This window comes from Mya arenaria, chromosome 2, assembly GCF_026914265.1.
Source record: "Mya arenaria isolate MELC-2E11 chromosome 2, ASM2691426v1".
In the NCBI taxonomy this organism is placed as follows: domain Eukaryota; kingdom Metazoa; phylum Mollusca; class Bivalvia; order Myida; family Myidae; genus Mya; species Mya arenaria.
In genome coordinates, this window is record NC_069123.1 from 36,498,987 (window position 1) to 36,516,832 (window position 17,846).

General features: G+C 35.0%; 1 protein-coding gene across 1 annotated transcript; it reads right to left on the reverse strand.

The window, feature by feature from the left end:
- Positions 1-7,175: 7,175 nt before the first annotated feature.
- LOC128214657 (neuronal acetylcholine receptor subunit alpha-7-like) lies at positions 7,176-17,820 on the reverse strand. Its single transcript, XM_052921232.1, has 4 exons — positions 17,652-17,820; positions 14,265-14,422; positions 11,799-11,921; positions 7,176-7,862 (listed from the first exon to the last, which is right to left on the reverse strand). The coding sequence occupies exons 1-4, from the start codon at positions 17,818-17,820 to the stop codon at positions 7,176-7,178; spliced, it is 1,137 nt and encodes a 378-aa protein (XP_052777192.1).
- Positions 17,821-17,846: the final 26 nt, after the last annotated feature.

The window sequence follows — 17,846 nt, forward strand, 5'->3', positions numbered from 1 at the left end:
TAGTTTATTAGCGTTTCTTTGTTTAAATGAATGCAATTCGTTACACCCTTATGTAAGTGAATATTGACCCTGGACATTGTGTTGTGAACTGGAACCGGCGCGTCTCCAATATCAGTTATACATTCAAATCTGCTTTTATTAGTCAAATAGCTAAGAAGATATAGATCTTTAGTATATGAGAATACCATCAGGCCATGTTATTTTGTATTTGTGTTAAGCGTCAATATGCGCCAATGTTTTGGAGCTCTGTAAGCAAAACAATAACTATAGGAAGCTAAACCCAACTTAATTAGCTTAAATATAAAATTGGAATAAGCATAAGTAAACGTAACAATTTTAAGTCTTAAGTACAACATTCAAAAGCATAATGTGCCCTTTCACACACATGTAGTTATTTTGAGAGCCCAGCAAATGCTATGAAATTAATATTTTGAAAAAGGTAGGTTGAAATATTACTAGTGTAAAAGTGATTTAAGGGTAGGACTAGCTTTAGGTGTCAAGAAAACTCATGCCATTTCATTTATATGTACTTGATTTTAACCAAATTTTTAAGGATTGATTCTTATTGTTGTGCGATCATACACTATGAACGCTCGGCCGCGATTTTGCAAATCCATGAAGCGCGATAGTAACATTTGCTGAAGGGTTTAAGCTTTATGTATCTTAGTTTTAACACTCCAAATGATTTGACACATTTCAATTCGTCGTTCACAAATAAGTACATTGTACAAATACATGAGTGAGTAACAATCCGTGTTTTTTCACTTAACAATTTTTCATTCGAAAATACTTGCATCACATTTATTTATGAAACAGGAGCCAAATTTCTTTATATGCAATTTCATTTCATAATGGTCAGTATTTTTCTAGTTATTTCTCCAGTCTATTCCGGCAACTGCTCAGGAACTGTATGCAAAGCGCTATACTCCGCCGACTTATCTCCCTCATTAGCATATAGTGAGACAGTGATCCAGTTTAAAATTCCGTTGGTATTTTCCAAACATTTTTTATTTCTTATTACTTAAGCATCGTGTGGACCTCGGGAAATTATCAGACATTATATGAGACTCTATCATAGTTATGTACCCATTTTTATTTTTTGACTCTAATTATAGCATCCTAAGTTGCACTGAGACTAAGCGTCATATGGTTGGTAGGAGGGTCTGAGCCTTACTACATAAAATAAAAATGAATTTTAAAAACCAAAAAACAGTAATGTGAACTATATTGATCAACCTTTTATGATAATGAAATAAGTTTAGAAGTACAGAATGAACCTTAAACAGGTTTAGATTTAGTAACCGATCGGAATGGACCTTTTTATTTTTGTTTGAAAGTTTTGAACCTGCAGAAGTAGGGTTTTAGCTAAAGAGTTTTGGAAGAATGCCAAACCTTTTTGGAGCACACTTCAGCTCTCATAGAAACCAATCCTGTCGTGTGTTTCCCGAATAATTAGGGTAACGACAAAACTGTGGAGGAAACCTAACACAAAAATGGGATCAATATTAACATTTGTAAAGATAAACATTTCAATTTCTCGATTACTTTCATGAAATTTCTCACCTCTGGTCGTGTTTACCACCACGATCCAGCGTTACCCCACCACTAACCAATGGTACCTCCACCACTTCACCTCGTAACGATTGGACACGGTAAATTATGGAGTGTGTTATTTGTGAAACTTTTGTGACGATGGGAAATATATAAGCCCCAAACGGCTCGTCATTTCCCTCGTTGTCTAGTGAGTTGAAGTCGCCGGGTCTGGCGTTCACTATTATCAACACTTTTTCAGTAAAGTGTTTCTGTTGCATTTCAACATATTATATTACTAAATAAATTTCAGTAGCGTTCAGATCTCCATGCTTTGTCCGATCATGTTTTGAATGTGTCAACATATACTGCACATATTACTGCATTTGCAAGGTTATTCCAGGTGTTTACTACTCTGCGAGAAAATGAGTTGGGGCAAATACTTTTGTTGGCTTTAGGCTTCTGTATTTTGTATGAATTTTCTCTTGTTCAATGAGGCACATTTGATAGAGTGAATAGTTAAAGTTTACTATTTTTTTCAACATTTTATAAAGTAAAATCAAATCAAATCTTTGACGACGATTTTCCAACGTTGGAAGACTGAGATCTTTTTCTTATGGAAAGTCGCTCGGTCATCCTTGTGGAACTAACCGGCGATTATCAATTTGACGTCACAGGTCGTTTATCGATAATCGTGTCAATTTCGTTTTGAAATAAAAAATGCAACCATCGAAATCATTGAGTGTTTTATGAACCTTTGTAGTCGAAATGTATTATTTTTATTTTTCAAACAAAAATATTATACAAATATAAACGGAATGCAAATGAGAACATTGTTCAGGAAATTATGCTAGTGGTGGAAAACAAATGAATACTGATAGGGTGGCGGTTTTTATTTTGCAACACTGACAATGAAAAAACAATGAACATGTACATCGTCCATTGCAGATACATTTTGACATCAAGAATACGAGTTACGTATTTATATTTGTACAGAAAGCTGTGTTCGACTTGCTACGAGTTCAATTTTAGTAAATCGATTTGTGAAAATCAAGACGTGAAAAGGGAAGATGTCCGTGATGCTTACGTAACAAAATTCGATTAACTTGATTCATACAAAAAAATTGATTTACTAGTTGAAGGTTTAAGCTTGAAGTACAAGTGCTAGTGCTAGTGTTCACAAAGAAAAAATGAATTGGCAACTCAATGTTAGCTTTTTTCCCGGCTTGGCTTACCATCAAGAACTACATGTGTTTTTTTTTAATTTGACAGTGAGACTCATCGTCGCCAAAACTAATGGTGTTAAAAATTCAATTGGAGTGGATGTTTTGTCAAATAACAATATAGAAAACTTACAAAAGAAGAAACGAAATTGTATAAAAGAGGTAAAACAGCGCGGAGCTAGTCTTTGCTTCCCTCAGCTACGTTTCGGGCTGTTACGAGGCACTCGGTAAAATCATCAAGCAACGGCCAATCTCCTCAATGTATTTAGTTTAAAAATACTTTATTTAACATAAAATTCATACTTTTTCACTGCAAAATAAGGAGTGAAAATATCAACTTTCAAAACTACTTTGTAGTAACTTCCCCTTGATCAAAACAGAACACTTCACTTTGAACCAGAAAATGATGTTAAAAATGTTTAAAAATTAAAAAAATGTTTTATAAATTTAAATAAATATATATTTTAAAATTAATAACTTACCGTTTATTACCGGTTATCCCGTTTTTCACACGTTTTCTTGATATTGAAGCTGAATGTTCGAACATTTGTTTTCATACCAAACAAATAATCGACGAAAACAACTGTTCGAACATAAATAGAATTTTATATCATCGTTCAAATGTATTTTGAACTGTTTGTCGTTGTAATACGTAAAACGAACTTCCCAAAAAAAAATCAAACAACAATTTACAGATGATCTGATTTTTTTACCCCACCCACGCCTCAAAATTTGTCAACAAACTCGCGTGGCATTCACTCTTTACCTGGAAAACAAACCTGTTTTCAAGCGAAACAGACTGGTCTTTGACAGTAAGATGACTGAATGTTCATGTATCGTGAAACACGGTCTAAAACTAAGAAAAAAAATCCGCATTTGTTTTGCTATCACGTTTGACTTTCCAAATTTTCATTCATTAAATGGCGGCGTAGTAATTTGGTTATGTATTCATGTCCCGCTTAAAATATAAGTGTTTTCGTTACTTTTTGGAACATATATGCATTTATAAAACTTCCTTGATTACTGTCCATAAAGGTTTTGCACTAAAAAACGAGGGAATAATAAACTATAAGAATGAATAGCAGAGAATTTTTTTTCAACAAACCGGAAAAAGAAAATTTGACGGCTATAATTTTGTGGAGGGGAGCTCCACGGGTAGCGGCGTAAATAACACCCTTTTCAAAAAAGGGTAATTAAGATCCGAGGATATTTGTTTATTTCAGTGTAAGATCGTATTTTACTTCACTCGTGATCATAGAAAAACCATATTTTCTCTCGTGGCATCAGCACTCGTGAAAATATGTTTTTCTATGACACTCGTAAAATAAAATACGATCTTACACTGAAATAAACAAATATCCTCGGTCGATTTATAATTATGTAAAGTGGTCATAGAAAAATGAAGGTTGTCTTTTTTTACTGGTAAATTAAAATACCATCTTGCAGTTATACGTGTGTTTCAGTGAAATCAGTTTAAAAATAGTTATTAATAACATTTGATTAATGCATTTGTTTTTCAAATAATAATTTTAAGTAACAATTAGATGATCCTTGATGATTATGAAAGGGCGAAGTGAGCGCAGCCAACGAACCCCTCTTTATTATTAAGATATAACTTCAGACTCAGACTACAACCTCATTTGCTGACACATAGTCAACGCAAAATCTGAAACAAAGAATATGTTTCGAATTAGTGGCAGTAGGCGGACCTTAAAATACCCGCGAAAGTAAAAAATTCTTAATGATAATGCCTAGTTCTTAAGTTCACTCGATTGAACAGTGCATGAATAATGTGACTAAATTACACAGGTCGCCAATTACGGACTGAATAATTGAAAAGTCAAACATGTTAACAAAACAAATCTAAATCAACAGTTGATAATCAGCAGATTTCGCGTTTGTTACTCTCAAGTCAAGTCAAGTCAAACAACGTTTATTTTCTCATACCATAATATGTGGCAAATGAGGTTTATAAAAATGAACATAAATGAAATGGCGGCAGATTCATGTTTAAATTTAGAATACGATACTAAACATGGGTATCGGAAAATCATGAATTTGAACACACACAAACATATACACATTACATATATTTTTGAACGTGTATTACTGCAATTTCTAACAAACTTTCATTTGTGAAATAAAGTACTATATTTTCTATTCCTTTATGCATTCATTTGTATCGTATCGCATACACATAAAAGTAAATCGTTGATTAAATCACGATACAAATAAGCTGTGCATTTAGTATATGCTAAGGTGTACAATACAATTAAAAGTATAATACGTGTACAACCATGCAAAATTTCTGTAATTGAAATATCAGTATAGCTTAAAATGATTCAAAATTACAACTTAACAAACTACCATATCTTTGAAAAAATGAAGTTATAAATCTATACAAATTTGTTTGCGTTTGCTTGTTGCTTGAATTCATTAATATTTCTAACTTATATGTATTAGGGTGTCTATAGAAGTAAGCTTTGATAAGCTGTTTTCGATCGTTATTAAAAGGGTTACATTTAAACAAATAGTGAAATTCATCACCTACTATATTAACGCAATGATAACATTCTCGTTCATTTAGTGGTATTCTAAGCCAGTTGCCAATTTCAATAGGCATCCTGTGATTTCTTGTTCTAAATTTTATAAATGAAAATAATTGCTTGTTTGGCGTTTTACTGAGATATTTTTTCAAGGCCAAATTATTTTTTGAAAATTCTGTAAAAAGTACTATTACTTGCATTCGCTATATTCGACGCCCAGTCATTTAAAAATAGATCATTTCATTTTTGCTTTACATTGTTTCTTAACCACGAAGGATTTATAATCTGTTGACTAAGCCATGAGTTATTTAGACCGCATTTCATAAGGATCGTTTTAATGAAGTATATCCAAGGATTTTTTTCTTTAAAATGCTATCATCTTAAGGCGATGCTATATTGTATATTACTCGATATATCAGGGATGAGAGCTTGTCATGAGTGTTATTGTTAGGAAGAAGTAATCTCCCCCAAAATGATATACTTTTTTCTTCTATATTAATCGATAAAGGTTTCATTCCTGTTTCGCCTTATATCATGTAGTTTGGCGTTGAGCGTTTCATCTCACGGTCAGAGATAAGTTTGATCCACTTGAAGATGGCTCATTCTGAAGTTGCAGAGTGAAAACCACGTTTCCTTGTTGAGATGATTTGACGTTATTCCTTTTATTTATGGTGGGTTAGTTTAGTGTATGGTTATTGCGTGAATATTTTACGGAAGTTCGTATTACAAAGTCAGACAGCTTGAACAGATATTAAATAAGCAACCTGACTTCGAAATTATGCTAGAGCATCTTATTCCCTCTGTGATGATTTTTACGAAATGAAATGTTCAAGCTTCATGAAAACGTTTTTTTTATTGATAACCGTGATAAAAAAACCCCTCATATTTCACCTGCCATCATGGGAGAAGTGTAATATCATTTGACGTGACGCTATAAATGAATCGCGTTTAAAATAAGCACACTTTATAGCTACCTCACTATTTATTAGTTGTCATTCAATGTATAATTTACTTAAAATCGTTTAAAAATATGTATGAAAAGGGTGGGGTTTTTTCAATTTTAGAAATATCGTTTGATAAACTCCTAATTGAATGACAACTTGTGTTATATTCTCTAGTATATACCTATTTGGTCTAAAATGCATTAACTGATCTTTTTACATATTCATTATATAAAATGATAAAATGATAGAAGATTACATACAATAAGGTAATTTATAGAATGATTTCGACAAATTTCAGTCGTTGAAATAATTTACATTATTTATTTTAAGACGCCAAAACATGACAAAGTGCTTAATGTCGAATGAAAGTGGCAAATACAATGAAAAGGACAGATTCACGATCTCACCAATTTTATGTCGAAAATCGTTCATTTTATAGACAGTAAATCACCCTTTAAATTATGCTATGGAGGGCACAAATACCGAACACTTGAAAAGCAAAAATACATGGTCATACAATTATAATTAATAAGTATGCTATATTAAATAAACACTTAGCTGCAAAGTAATTTTTTGTTTCCGATGTTTTTTCAAAACATGAAATTCAAATGTAAAGCGTGATTTCTATTTATAAATATCTTCAATGTAGGTCAACTTAATGCAAAACCTAAAGATGCGCGTGCACCCTCTGACGTCATTCCCCGTATGCGACATTTTGATCTTGAAGCGTATAATGATTGAATGGCATTTGTTTAGAGAAAAACTCAACAAAACAAGATGAAACTTCGCAAATGTGACCAAGGAAAACCTTTGTATTGATCTAGACCATTGAATAATCGATCACGGTAAACAAACTCGTGTTTAGCTGGTGTTCGGGATTTGTGCCCTGGTCGGAAATGTACTGTCAACCAATATAGCCTCGAGTATTACAATCATAGGGCTGCTATGGCCAAACATATCACCGTTGATAGAACAATGACAGTAAAGAAGAAGAATATGCAGCCCACGTCAATGAACCTGATGACGTCGTTCCACGTGTAGTCCTTAAGCTCAAGGCCGGCTTCCTCGGACGTGGCAACTTTCGTTGGTAAATCGCTTTTCCCAGCCTCAGTATCAATTGGTTCGACTGTTGTAATTTTTCGGTTCTTTCTCGTTTTGCAGGTTATGAAGTTCATTGCTTTGTTGAGCCGTTGTGGGATCGGGTTCTGAAAGATGCTGATCCTGATAGTAAAAAGTGCAATGATGGTTGTCACCGTACTGGCCACTGTGGTTATTATCAGATACACAGAGAAAATTGCTATTTTCTCTGAATTAGCTGGGAGAGTCGTAGAAATGATGGTGAGAAAGACAGCCAGAGCGAGGAAAATTGTGACTGAGTAGCCCGCTCGCTCACCGCTTTCGACCGGAAGTAAAAACACACAGATGTTCAAGAGTGCACAGGCAAGGATGGGGAATACTACCGTCACGATAATAAACAGGGGCTTCCTTTTCATTGTTATTCTGAACCTAACATTGGGTTCCTCCTGATTCGTATCCGTGTACCCCAAAGTGTCTACAATATCCCAACTGGAACTGGCCTCGAAATTCCCAAGATACACACCATCACTAGTCATGTCTAACTGGAAAGAGAAAATGAAATACATGTAATGGGTGATCACAATAGTGCCTGGGAATATAAAATACGAGTCTCTCTTTTATCTTTAACAAAAGATAGCGAATGCCCAAAATTGATGATGATGATGATGATGATGATGATGATGATGATGATGATGATGATGATATAAAAATCAGCTAGAAGTCCACAAAAATGGATGTGTCGCATGTTGATTTTAATGTAATAGAAGTAAAACAATGTCTGATTGTTGTACCCAAACAAGAAAACAACAACTGTATGTTAATGTATAAGAGAATAAATCTGGTGAAACTGTGGTAATAAATTTGACCTTTTATCTTATTTTATCTTTATCTTATTTTGAGCAGAAGCATTTGGGCAATTTAACTGACACCCGGTATAAGCCTGGAATGTGTCCTCTTTCACCACAGAGATAGTCAGAAAATTGATTTGATGATACATACTTATAACTTTAATAATTGGCTGGACACGATATAGATACCTACTTTTTTTAAAAGGTTCATCGTGTTATATCACTATTCGATGTTCATTACTAAAGTTATTGGTGGACAATATGTAAAAACTTATAGTTTGCAATCTCAACGTGTTAGCATCTGAAACTACTTTTGACGTCAACAGTTATCTTAAATTTTTATGCGTTATGACGTCAGTAAACACGGTCGCAATGTGAAATGTTAATACAATCGTTATATTTTTCCATCCAACCAACGGGCATGCTCGAAACCGGCTAACGCGCGTGCCTTCAAGTCAAATTTATGTATTCGGATAGAAGGATAGAAGGAACATGATATATATATATATATATATTATAATTTTTTGTGTTCTCCTTACAGCAAACCTGAAATCGTTACGGCTAACCTCGTTATTGGACGCTGCCATTGACACCACGGTAAAACTTCAAAAATCATCGTTGTTGAACTGATAGACTGGCCCTGAAGCGTTCGTGTATATTTCAATAGCTCGGATTGAGAGTGCAGTATAATAGGTTGTATTCGACTCGAATGGATTTTTGCAGATTCGAATTTCACGAGGCGCTTGCGTCCAATAACGAGCTTTATTGTATTAACATTTCACATTGCGACGTTGTTTAGTGACGTCATAACGCATAATAATTTAAGATTACTTTTGTCGTCAAAAAGATTCGCTAAAAGTTGCAATACAATAACAGAAATAAGTGGCGCGTTAGTGAGCAATACTCATATGGCATAGGGGGTGCAATATGGCATTTCTCAGCATGGCTAAATTCAACAGGTGCACAAGAAGACGCCCTCTAACATGTTAAACGTTTGCATGTAGACTCCAATTATATATATCCAACACTTGAAGACGTATTTCGGATTCAAACGCAGTACTAATGACCTTTTATTATATTCATTACTGGTTAGATCACTTAAAAGCCACATGTTTTCATAATAAATGTCATTTTAACGACGCACTATTTTGTTTCATGACGTCTTTTTAACATCGCTCAACGATAGTTATTGTGACGTGCCGTCACATGAGGGGAATACGGCCATATTGCACTGGAGTTGAATACGGAATACCGTTATTTGCGATATGTATTGCGTGTGGATTTATGATGGGTATATAATAAATTCATGTATCAATTATCGTCCAATCCTGGCGAACCCGGGATTACATAGACCTCCAAGTAAATCATAAGTAAAGTTTACAGTTTATCATTCAAGAGGGAGCGATATCGACCTTATGAATAGGTTCGTATTGTTTGCAATACATGAATTAAAACCGCCTTATAGTCTATAGTTAAAAATCAGACAAGTACATTAAGGTGTCATGGCCAATATACAGTATGCATAGACTCACTGATGCAGATCGGGCAATGACCAAAATAAAGTGTACGACATAATCGGCTCTTAACGTATTCAACTGCCAATATCAGTGTGCATTTGCCAATATCTATTTCTTCACCATTTTGAATGAAACATAGCACAGTCTACGACGCTTACGGAGCCCCACCTTCGGTCTTTCAATAGAATTTGATTGCGAGTTCAGTTTCTTAAAGCACTTCGACAAACCGTTTCACAACACGGCCGTCTGACGGAGCACTGTCAAAACATTATTTTGGAAACAGGTTTGACTGCCCTTTGTCTCATTTAAAATGGTGTTGTAAATGAAAAGCTATCTTTGTTTATAGTCTTTTTTCAAATCAAAATATTGCTTTCCGACGTAGCATTTATGACGCAATTTATCACGTGGTATACACACATTGAATATTAATCGTTGGGTTTGTTTTGGTTAACTGTCAGCGCATGTCTTCCGATCATACATCGATTTAGTGAAAAGGCCCAACAATTAGACTTAGTCGATAGGCAGGGCTAATGCACCAGTCAGTTGTAACCACGCCCCCTCCCCAGGTCCGGGGAATAGCGGGGACTTTTACTTTCGTTCCAGTCGATCCCCGGTAAAATCCCCGCCCTGCGGGGACAAACTGATGGTAAAATCTCCGCCAAATGCCCACTGCACACCAGGGACTCTAGATATGGCCCATTCTCCGGTAAATTTAACGCGAAGACAAAACCACCGCAGTCATGCGGCACTGCGGGGCCACCTGGAAAGTAAAATCACGGCCCATTTTCCCGGCTATCCCCGGTATACCAACGGACCGGGGGGGGGGGGGGTTACAATTGACTTGTGCATAAGCAGCGAGGAATGCCTCGCGAATGTCTTGATATCATGAAATGCAATGGGTGAGCTTATAAATATTTAAACTTACTTACTTAAAATGTTTAATTAAACTAAATTAATGACCAAAACATAATTTGGCAACTGTTTTCCACGTTACTTCAAGGAAGTTCAGCTGGTGTCCGATCACTTCTAAATGATTTAAATTACATGAGTCCAGTGATGCCATTGGCGGAGGAATACGCTTGATCGCTAACTTGTTTTATTGTCGTGTTGTTGTTTTTTGTAAACCAAAATGGCATGTGTGCAATTGTTACCTACCTCGCTCGTATAGTAGCTCCATGCTTTAAATTGCAGCTCACAACTTTGCTCATCAAATGGAAAGTTAGTAATATCGAGCGAACATGTTGAATGGAACACCTAGACAAAATAAAACAATATATATATAACATATACAATAGTATGAGGTTCAATGAATAAAAATACGTGTTCATAGTCAACGACGATTAAAACGGTTCAAACCTATAATGGCCCTTAACAAACTCCACAATTCAGTTGTTCGACTACCAAAGACTGTCCAAGACCACCCATAACATATTTACAAGTGTATGCGATTGAAGTAGCTTGTCCACTTATCTATAGGGCATACAAAAAAAAATGGTTCGGGTACCCCGACCCTACCTACGGATTAGCCGCCGACCCTACCGTTTTTATAGACAATTTGAAAAAAAAAATGAAAAAAAAAATATATATTATTATTATATAAAGCCTTATAATAAAAAAGGCCTACCTACCCTACCTATTTTTGAAATGGATGTTACCCTAACAAAACAATTTATTTTTAGGCCTAAGTTCAACTGATACATGCAACAAACATACCTGGCTCCGATGAATTGTCTTTAGCGCTAGTTAAATTTTGTTGTTGATAGACATGCTATTGGGGAGGAATTTAATATTGGATCTTATAAAAATGGACTTATACAGGGAATGCAGTCAATGATGTATGACCATGAAATTGACTTAAATTGTATATTGAGCTCCACCCAGGGGATTATAATATAAAACGTAAAAAAATTAACTTAAAGAATAAGCCCCCTGAATGGATCGATAATATAACTGTTTTATTGGATAATAGGATTTCAAGCAAGAAATATTTTCGTCTTATAATTATTCGTGGAGCTGGCCCTTACAAAAGCGCGGGCAAGCTGTTGCAAGCCTATGTCTTGTACTGCTTAAGGCGATCATGCTAAGGTTGGGTAAAAATAGGAGGAAGGGATACCTGAAAGGGGTACCAATAAATCTTTCCATTTTTCGCAATATACAGTAGCAGTTTGTCGTCACCAACTTGTTGGTAGTCCAGAAATGAGTTGGACAGGGTGATGTCGGGGTGCCACACATCTTTCTGAAAACACAAAGCGGGTGTCATATCAACGACCCTACCGCCAAATGTAACACCTTATCAATAAGCCTACGATTAAATTGGTAATCTTTTCAACGCCCGTACGACGAAATGGGTAATTTTATCAACGACCCTACGACCATATGGATCATCTTTTCAACGCCCATACGATCAAAGGGAACATTTTGTAAACGACCCTACGATTAAAGGGGTCATTTTATCAATGACACTACGACCAAAGGGACCATTTTATCAACAACCCTACGACCGTAGGGACAATTTTATCAACGAACCTACGACCATAGGGACCAGTTTTGTCACGAAGATATATTTGTGTACATGCATAATAGTATATCTAACATGTGATTTCTTCACATATATACCTTAAGAACATATAAATAGACCAACTCTGAATCCGAAACTACCAACTGGAATCATTTGAATGGTCTTTTTCAAAGTATTTTAAAAATTTCACAGTAATATCTCGTTTATCTTTACAGTGGTTATGTACTGAGTATAGGTATTTTATTGAATACACTGTGTCGAGTATAGCCTTTCTATGTATTGGGGATAGTTGTGACATTGGCATGAGCTCTATAACTATCATAATCATAGTGTTGATATTTAGTAGTCTTAGGTAAAGATTTCAAGAAACAGAAAGTATACACATGCACCACATCTTGTGATTTATCTTTTTTATTTTCCCCTATTAACAGTGTTTTATGATAACGTTATGCCGTAATTAAGTAATAAGAAGCAAAGTGTTGTTAAATCACCACGCTGACAATGTGGAATTGATATTTCTACATATGCTCAGGAGTACGGCTTCACTTTACTGGTCATGTCTGAATTTTTCGCCATCATTCGCCCTGATTGGATGATACTTGACAAATATATACTCCATGAACAAATGATTTAAAACTTGAAGACTTCTTTAAATATATTTTGAGTTGCCCAAAACTGTATTGTTGCAACTAATAAGTTCTTAACTGAATAAGAATGTGATATTAATTGATTTTTTAATGCAACAGGCTAAGTGATAAACATATTTCCTAGAATATGTGGACTTGGCTTTTATCTCACAAGAGTATAATAGTGTTATGAAATTAAATCAAGCCCGATATTGGATGTGGACGTGGTTTTTTTTCTAATTATAATAAGTAAATAAAGGCAGCGTATTTCAGTCAACACATCTCTATTTTCTGTGTTAGTTATTTAAAACAATCTATTCACCTGGGCTATTCACCTATATTTTGAATTGTTTTATATCATTTGGGATGCTTTTAAAGTTACAATCGCGTTGCAATCTTTTTAACGTTTTTAAATAAAGTGGGACATCAGTTTAAACTATTTTAAACAACATAAAACCATACGTCCCGATGGGTAGCCCTATCGCACTTATTAATAAATTAAAACACGTTAATTATATAAACATGTCATGTCAAAAAATTCTTAATATGAAAAGAAATGTTCCTTTACACGATTCGTTAAATGACGTTTATTTTTTGCAGATCTCTAGTCCCTAAAATTTATTTATCGGAAAATGTTTGAATGCTTTTACAAACAGTATTACTGCCACTTTGACACAATCAGTATTCTACTATCCATGGTAAATATATTTTAGTATACGGCTATACCCAGTCCACAAAAATACTAATCTCATTCGATACAATGTGAACATATCAAGGCAGTATCTTAATAAGCAGCAATTTTTCAGGGGAAAAAAATCGGCATATAACTAACTTTTGAGAAAATGAATAATTCGTACAGTTAAGAATTAATTTTTGTTCAACATAAAATCACAGAAAATTATTGAACATTCGCGTTAATTTTGAGCGAGCTGTTAAGTTTCAAAAATGAATTGTACTGTTTACAAACAAATCTGGGACTTATCACATGTTCACTACTAGTTGGATAAAACATATGACGATAACGATCAGTATGTATTATCATTTAAAATTAACAAGTAGCAGACATACCATGTAAATTGTACATGTTGTACATATAAATATTGCCATATAGAGTTGTTTGTGTATCGCTATGGCTACTATATCCGGTGTACGGTGATCGACCATTTAGATGTATAAAAGCCAAAGATCTGAGATGATATATTAACTATTGTTTGAATCACTGTCGATGTTAAATGAAAGTAATAGAAGGCATGTTCAATCAGAAATCACTTCCAATTTAGTGTTATTTGCCCTTTGTGTTTTAATCTTAAATAGCGGATCAAAACGCCTCTGAATGATTTTATTAGATAATACATAGCGCGTTAAAAAGGGTTTCTTTCTTATTATTCTTTGCCCTGTGTCAATATCTTATAACTATTAAACTTATAATACTGACCTGCGGCCACGTCACAGAATATAGCCCATTGTAATCGCTTGCTTTCCAGACCAGAGATGCGTCTTTCCATTTTACGCTCAAATATCCAGTAACTCGAAACGTTTCGCCTACGTCATCCAGTTCGTTAATAGCAAGCAGCGACAGTTCCACCTTGATCGCTTGAACAGAAAACAAAAACATATTATTTTTTTCTCACGCTCTTCAAGCTTTCCTTTATTTTGTTCAATAATGCTTTAAATGATATTAGCAGTACAAAATCAGGGTTTCGACCGTAGGTCTCATTTATCGGAAGACTTGGTTTTTGAGACGACATGTTAAAATATCAAATTCGCTGGTGCTACAAAATGGGGATGCGTGGACCGAGGGTAATAGATAGTAATAGAAAACTATGCAGAAAATGGAAATACGTTGACTAAAAGACCATGCCTTAGCTGACCTAATATAAATGGTCAAAACGTCCCAAGCTAATAACGGGATACATTTAATCAACTGTACACTAGCAAAACCCTTGCGAGATGAAACCAATGTTCATATATCGTATTTCATTAAAACTTTTTTCAGTTACAGTTATAAAATTAATGATCATTGTATATAACCAGTTCTTAAATAATGACAGGCATTTATCGATTGCAAATTTGGACCGCTCAAACTATTAATTTTGGATTTTATTGTATTTGCATGTGAAGAGTAAATGGCAAAATCAAGCTTCTAGCGCCTTCATCCTTTCAACCCTTTGAGCGCTTTGATTTTTGTTTTCCATGGGGACTCTTACAACGTTAAACCAAATAGGTATAATGCTAGACACGATAGGTTTTCAGTCATTTAACCGTTGCGATGTATTTTGTGGGTTCCGTTTTTGTTGTTGTTATTTGATAAATATTAACATTAAAGTTGAAATGTTGTTGTTGTTTTTTAAAGATAGACCAGATTTTTTAAAGGTAAAAGGGTTCTTAGAATTATTTCGCAGTGCATCCTAGGGAAATTCGAGGCAAAAGCGTCATTCGTTCATGTTTATATATTACTAAAATTCACATAAGGTAGAGTTGATCAAATGCAGAAATAATTCAATAAAACTGTGCAAAACAAAATCAAAGGTAAACCAGATATTCTTTGTAAAACATCTAAAATATATTAAAAGGTGTTGAGACACTCGGGCTTATAACCACACAACGGTCCTGTCCTGCGATATTTAACCCTTTAACTTAAACGTGTTCAAAGCGTTCTTTTTTTCTAGTTAATACAATATAAGTGATAAGGTTTTTGTTCGCAATAGTATTTTGTCAGAATCAGGCCAAACAGAAGTATAAACTATGCTATTAGTACGCATTGTGTCCTAAAGTAGTATAAACCATGCTCTCAGTGGTCATTCTGGCCTAAAGCATTATTAACTATGCTTTCAGTACGCATTGTGGCCTAAAGTATTATAAACCATGCTCTAAGTGGTCATTCTGGCCTAAAGCAGTATAAACTATGCTATTAGTACGCATTGTGGCCTAAAGTATTATAAACTATGCTCTAAGTGGTCATTCTGGCCTAAAGCAGTATAAACTATGCTATTAGTACGCACTGTGTCCTAAAGTAGTATAAACCATGCTCTCAGTGTGCATTGTGGCCTAAAGCAGTTTAAACTATGCTATCAGTACGCATTGGGCCTAAAGTATTATAAACTAAGCTCTCAGTGGTCATTCTGGCCTAAAGCAGTTTAAACTATGCTATCAGTACGCATTGGGCCTAAAGTAGTATAAACTAAGCTCTCAGTGGTCATTGTGGCCTAAAGCAGTTTAAACTATGATATCAGTACGCATTGGGCCTAACGTATTATAAACTATGCTCTCAGTGTGCATTGTGGCCTAAAGCAGTATAAACCATGCTCTCAGTGTGCATTGTGGCCTAAAGTTGTATAAACCATGCTCTCAGTGTGCATAGTGGCCTAAAGCAGTATAAACTATGCTTTCAGTACGCATTGTGGCCTAAAGTATTATAAACTATGCTCTAAGTGGTCATTCTGGCCTAAAGCAGTATAAACTATGCTACTAGTACGCACTGTGTCCTAAAGTAGTATAAACCATGCTCTCAGTGTGCATTGTGGCCTAAAGCAATATATTCTATGCTTTCAGTACGCATTGTGGCCTAAAGTATTATAAACCATGCTCTCAGTGTGCATTGTGGCCTAAAGCAATATAATCTATGCTTTCAGTACGCATTGTGGCCTAAAGTATTATAAACCATGCTCTCAGTGGTCATGCTGGCCTAAAGCAGTATAAACTATGCTTTCAGTACGCATTGTGGCCTTAAGCAGTACAAAACGTGCTATCAGTACGCATTAGGGCTTAAATTAGTATAGTAATATCCCGTAAAAGCGTTTAAACTCAATTTAAATCGCTTTGTTATTTGTCATATCTACACGGGATTATAAGGGTTAGAGTTGGCTTGGGCTTCGTTTAACGTATGTAAAACCCCTGTAGATCATTTGTATTGAATTGATCATTCGACACCTCAAGGGGGATAAACTAAACCTCCATTTTGAAATTGTATTTAGATGGCTATAAATTGAATTGCTGTTGTATACATCATTTTCGGACCATGTATTATGCATATTTTTTTTCTGACATGTATTTTCTACTTCAATGACAGCGCAAGTAATGGTAATTTCTGAGCGGGTTCAGCAGTGGTTGCCGGCATTTTACGAAGGTTGTTTAGCAGTGTGTCATTTCTATTCTGGATATCTATTAAAACAGTGAAGACATGTATTTTAGATGGTAATCTTTTTTTGGAACCACTGGCCTTGTATGTGATTCAATTTTCGAACAATTTTGCCCCGTCCTTGGCACACCTATATCGTTTGGGGGTGGGGTGAGGGGGGGGGGGTCAAATAATAAAAGACTTCCTCTATAACAGCGCAAATATCTATATCATAAAGCGGCACCGGGCCGAAAAGTGATCTAGATATAACGTCCGTATCTTAAAGAATTTGATTGGCTCATTGAACAGGGCCAAAAAATTATATAGATTCGCAGCTGGAAATTTGGAAACGACAACCATTTTATTTTAAAGTCAGGATTAAAACGTTCGTCTTTGTTATATGTTAATATTTGTTTTAATTAATTAAGTGTTTTTAACTAAATTAAAATCCTTTAAGTGCATGAAGTTATTTAATAAAATTGTCAATAATTAGTGATTTGACATTGTCCCTATTATCTGTCCTCGTGACAGTCGTACAGCCTTCGGCCTCGTGCCAATACGACTGCCCTCGGACAAATAACAGGGACAATATCAAATCACTTATTTATTAACATACATGCATAATGTATAATTGGTATGTAATAGATTGAAATAGGAAACATAAGATGAGTTATATATATATCTATACAATGTAACTATCATTACGTAAGGGCACTGAGTAGTTGGCGCTTGGGATATTCCGGGCATTGTAGCCAGCCGTCACAATCAGGTCATCGTAGAGCTGATTGCTGTCTGTGACGTTGGAGCCGGCGCCGCTGGAGAAGAGCTCGAGGAGCAACAGGAAGCAAACAGAGGACACGACATTGGTGCGCATCTTCGACGCCCTTTAGAAAATATAGA

Coding starts and splice junctions, on each gene's coding strand:
- LOC128214657 (XM_052921232.1), bottom strand. CDS start 17,820: ATGCGCACCAATGTCGTGTCCTCTGTTTGCTTCCTGTTGCTCCTCGAG. Junction 14,423..17,651: donor CAACTACTCAGTGCCCTTAC/GTAATGATAGTT, acceptor TTTCTGTTCAAG/CGATCAAGGTGGAACTGTCG. Junction 11,922..14,264: donor ATTCTGTGACGTGGCCGCAG/GTCAGTATTATA, acceptor TTGTGTTTTCAG/AAAGATGTGTGGCACCCCGA.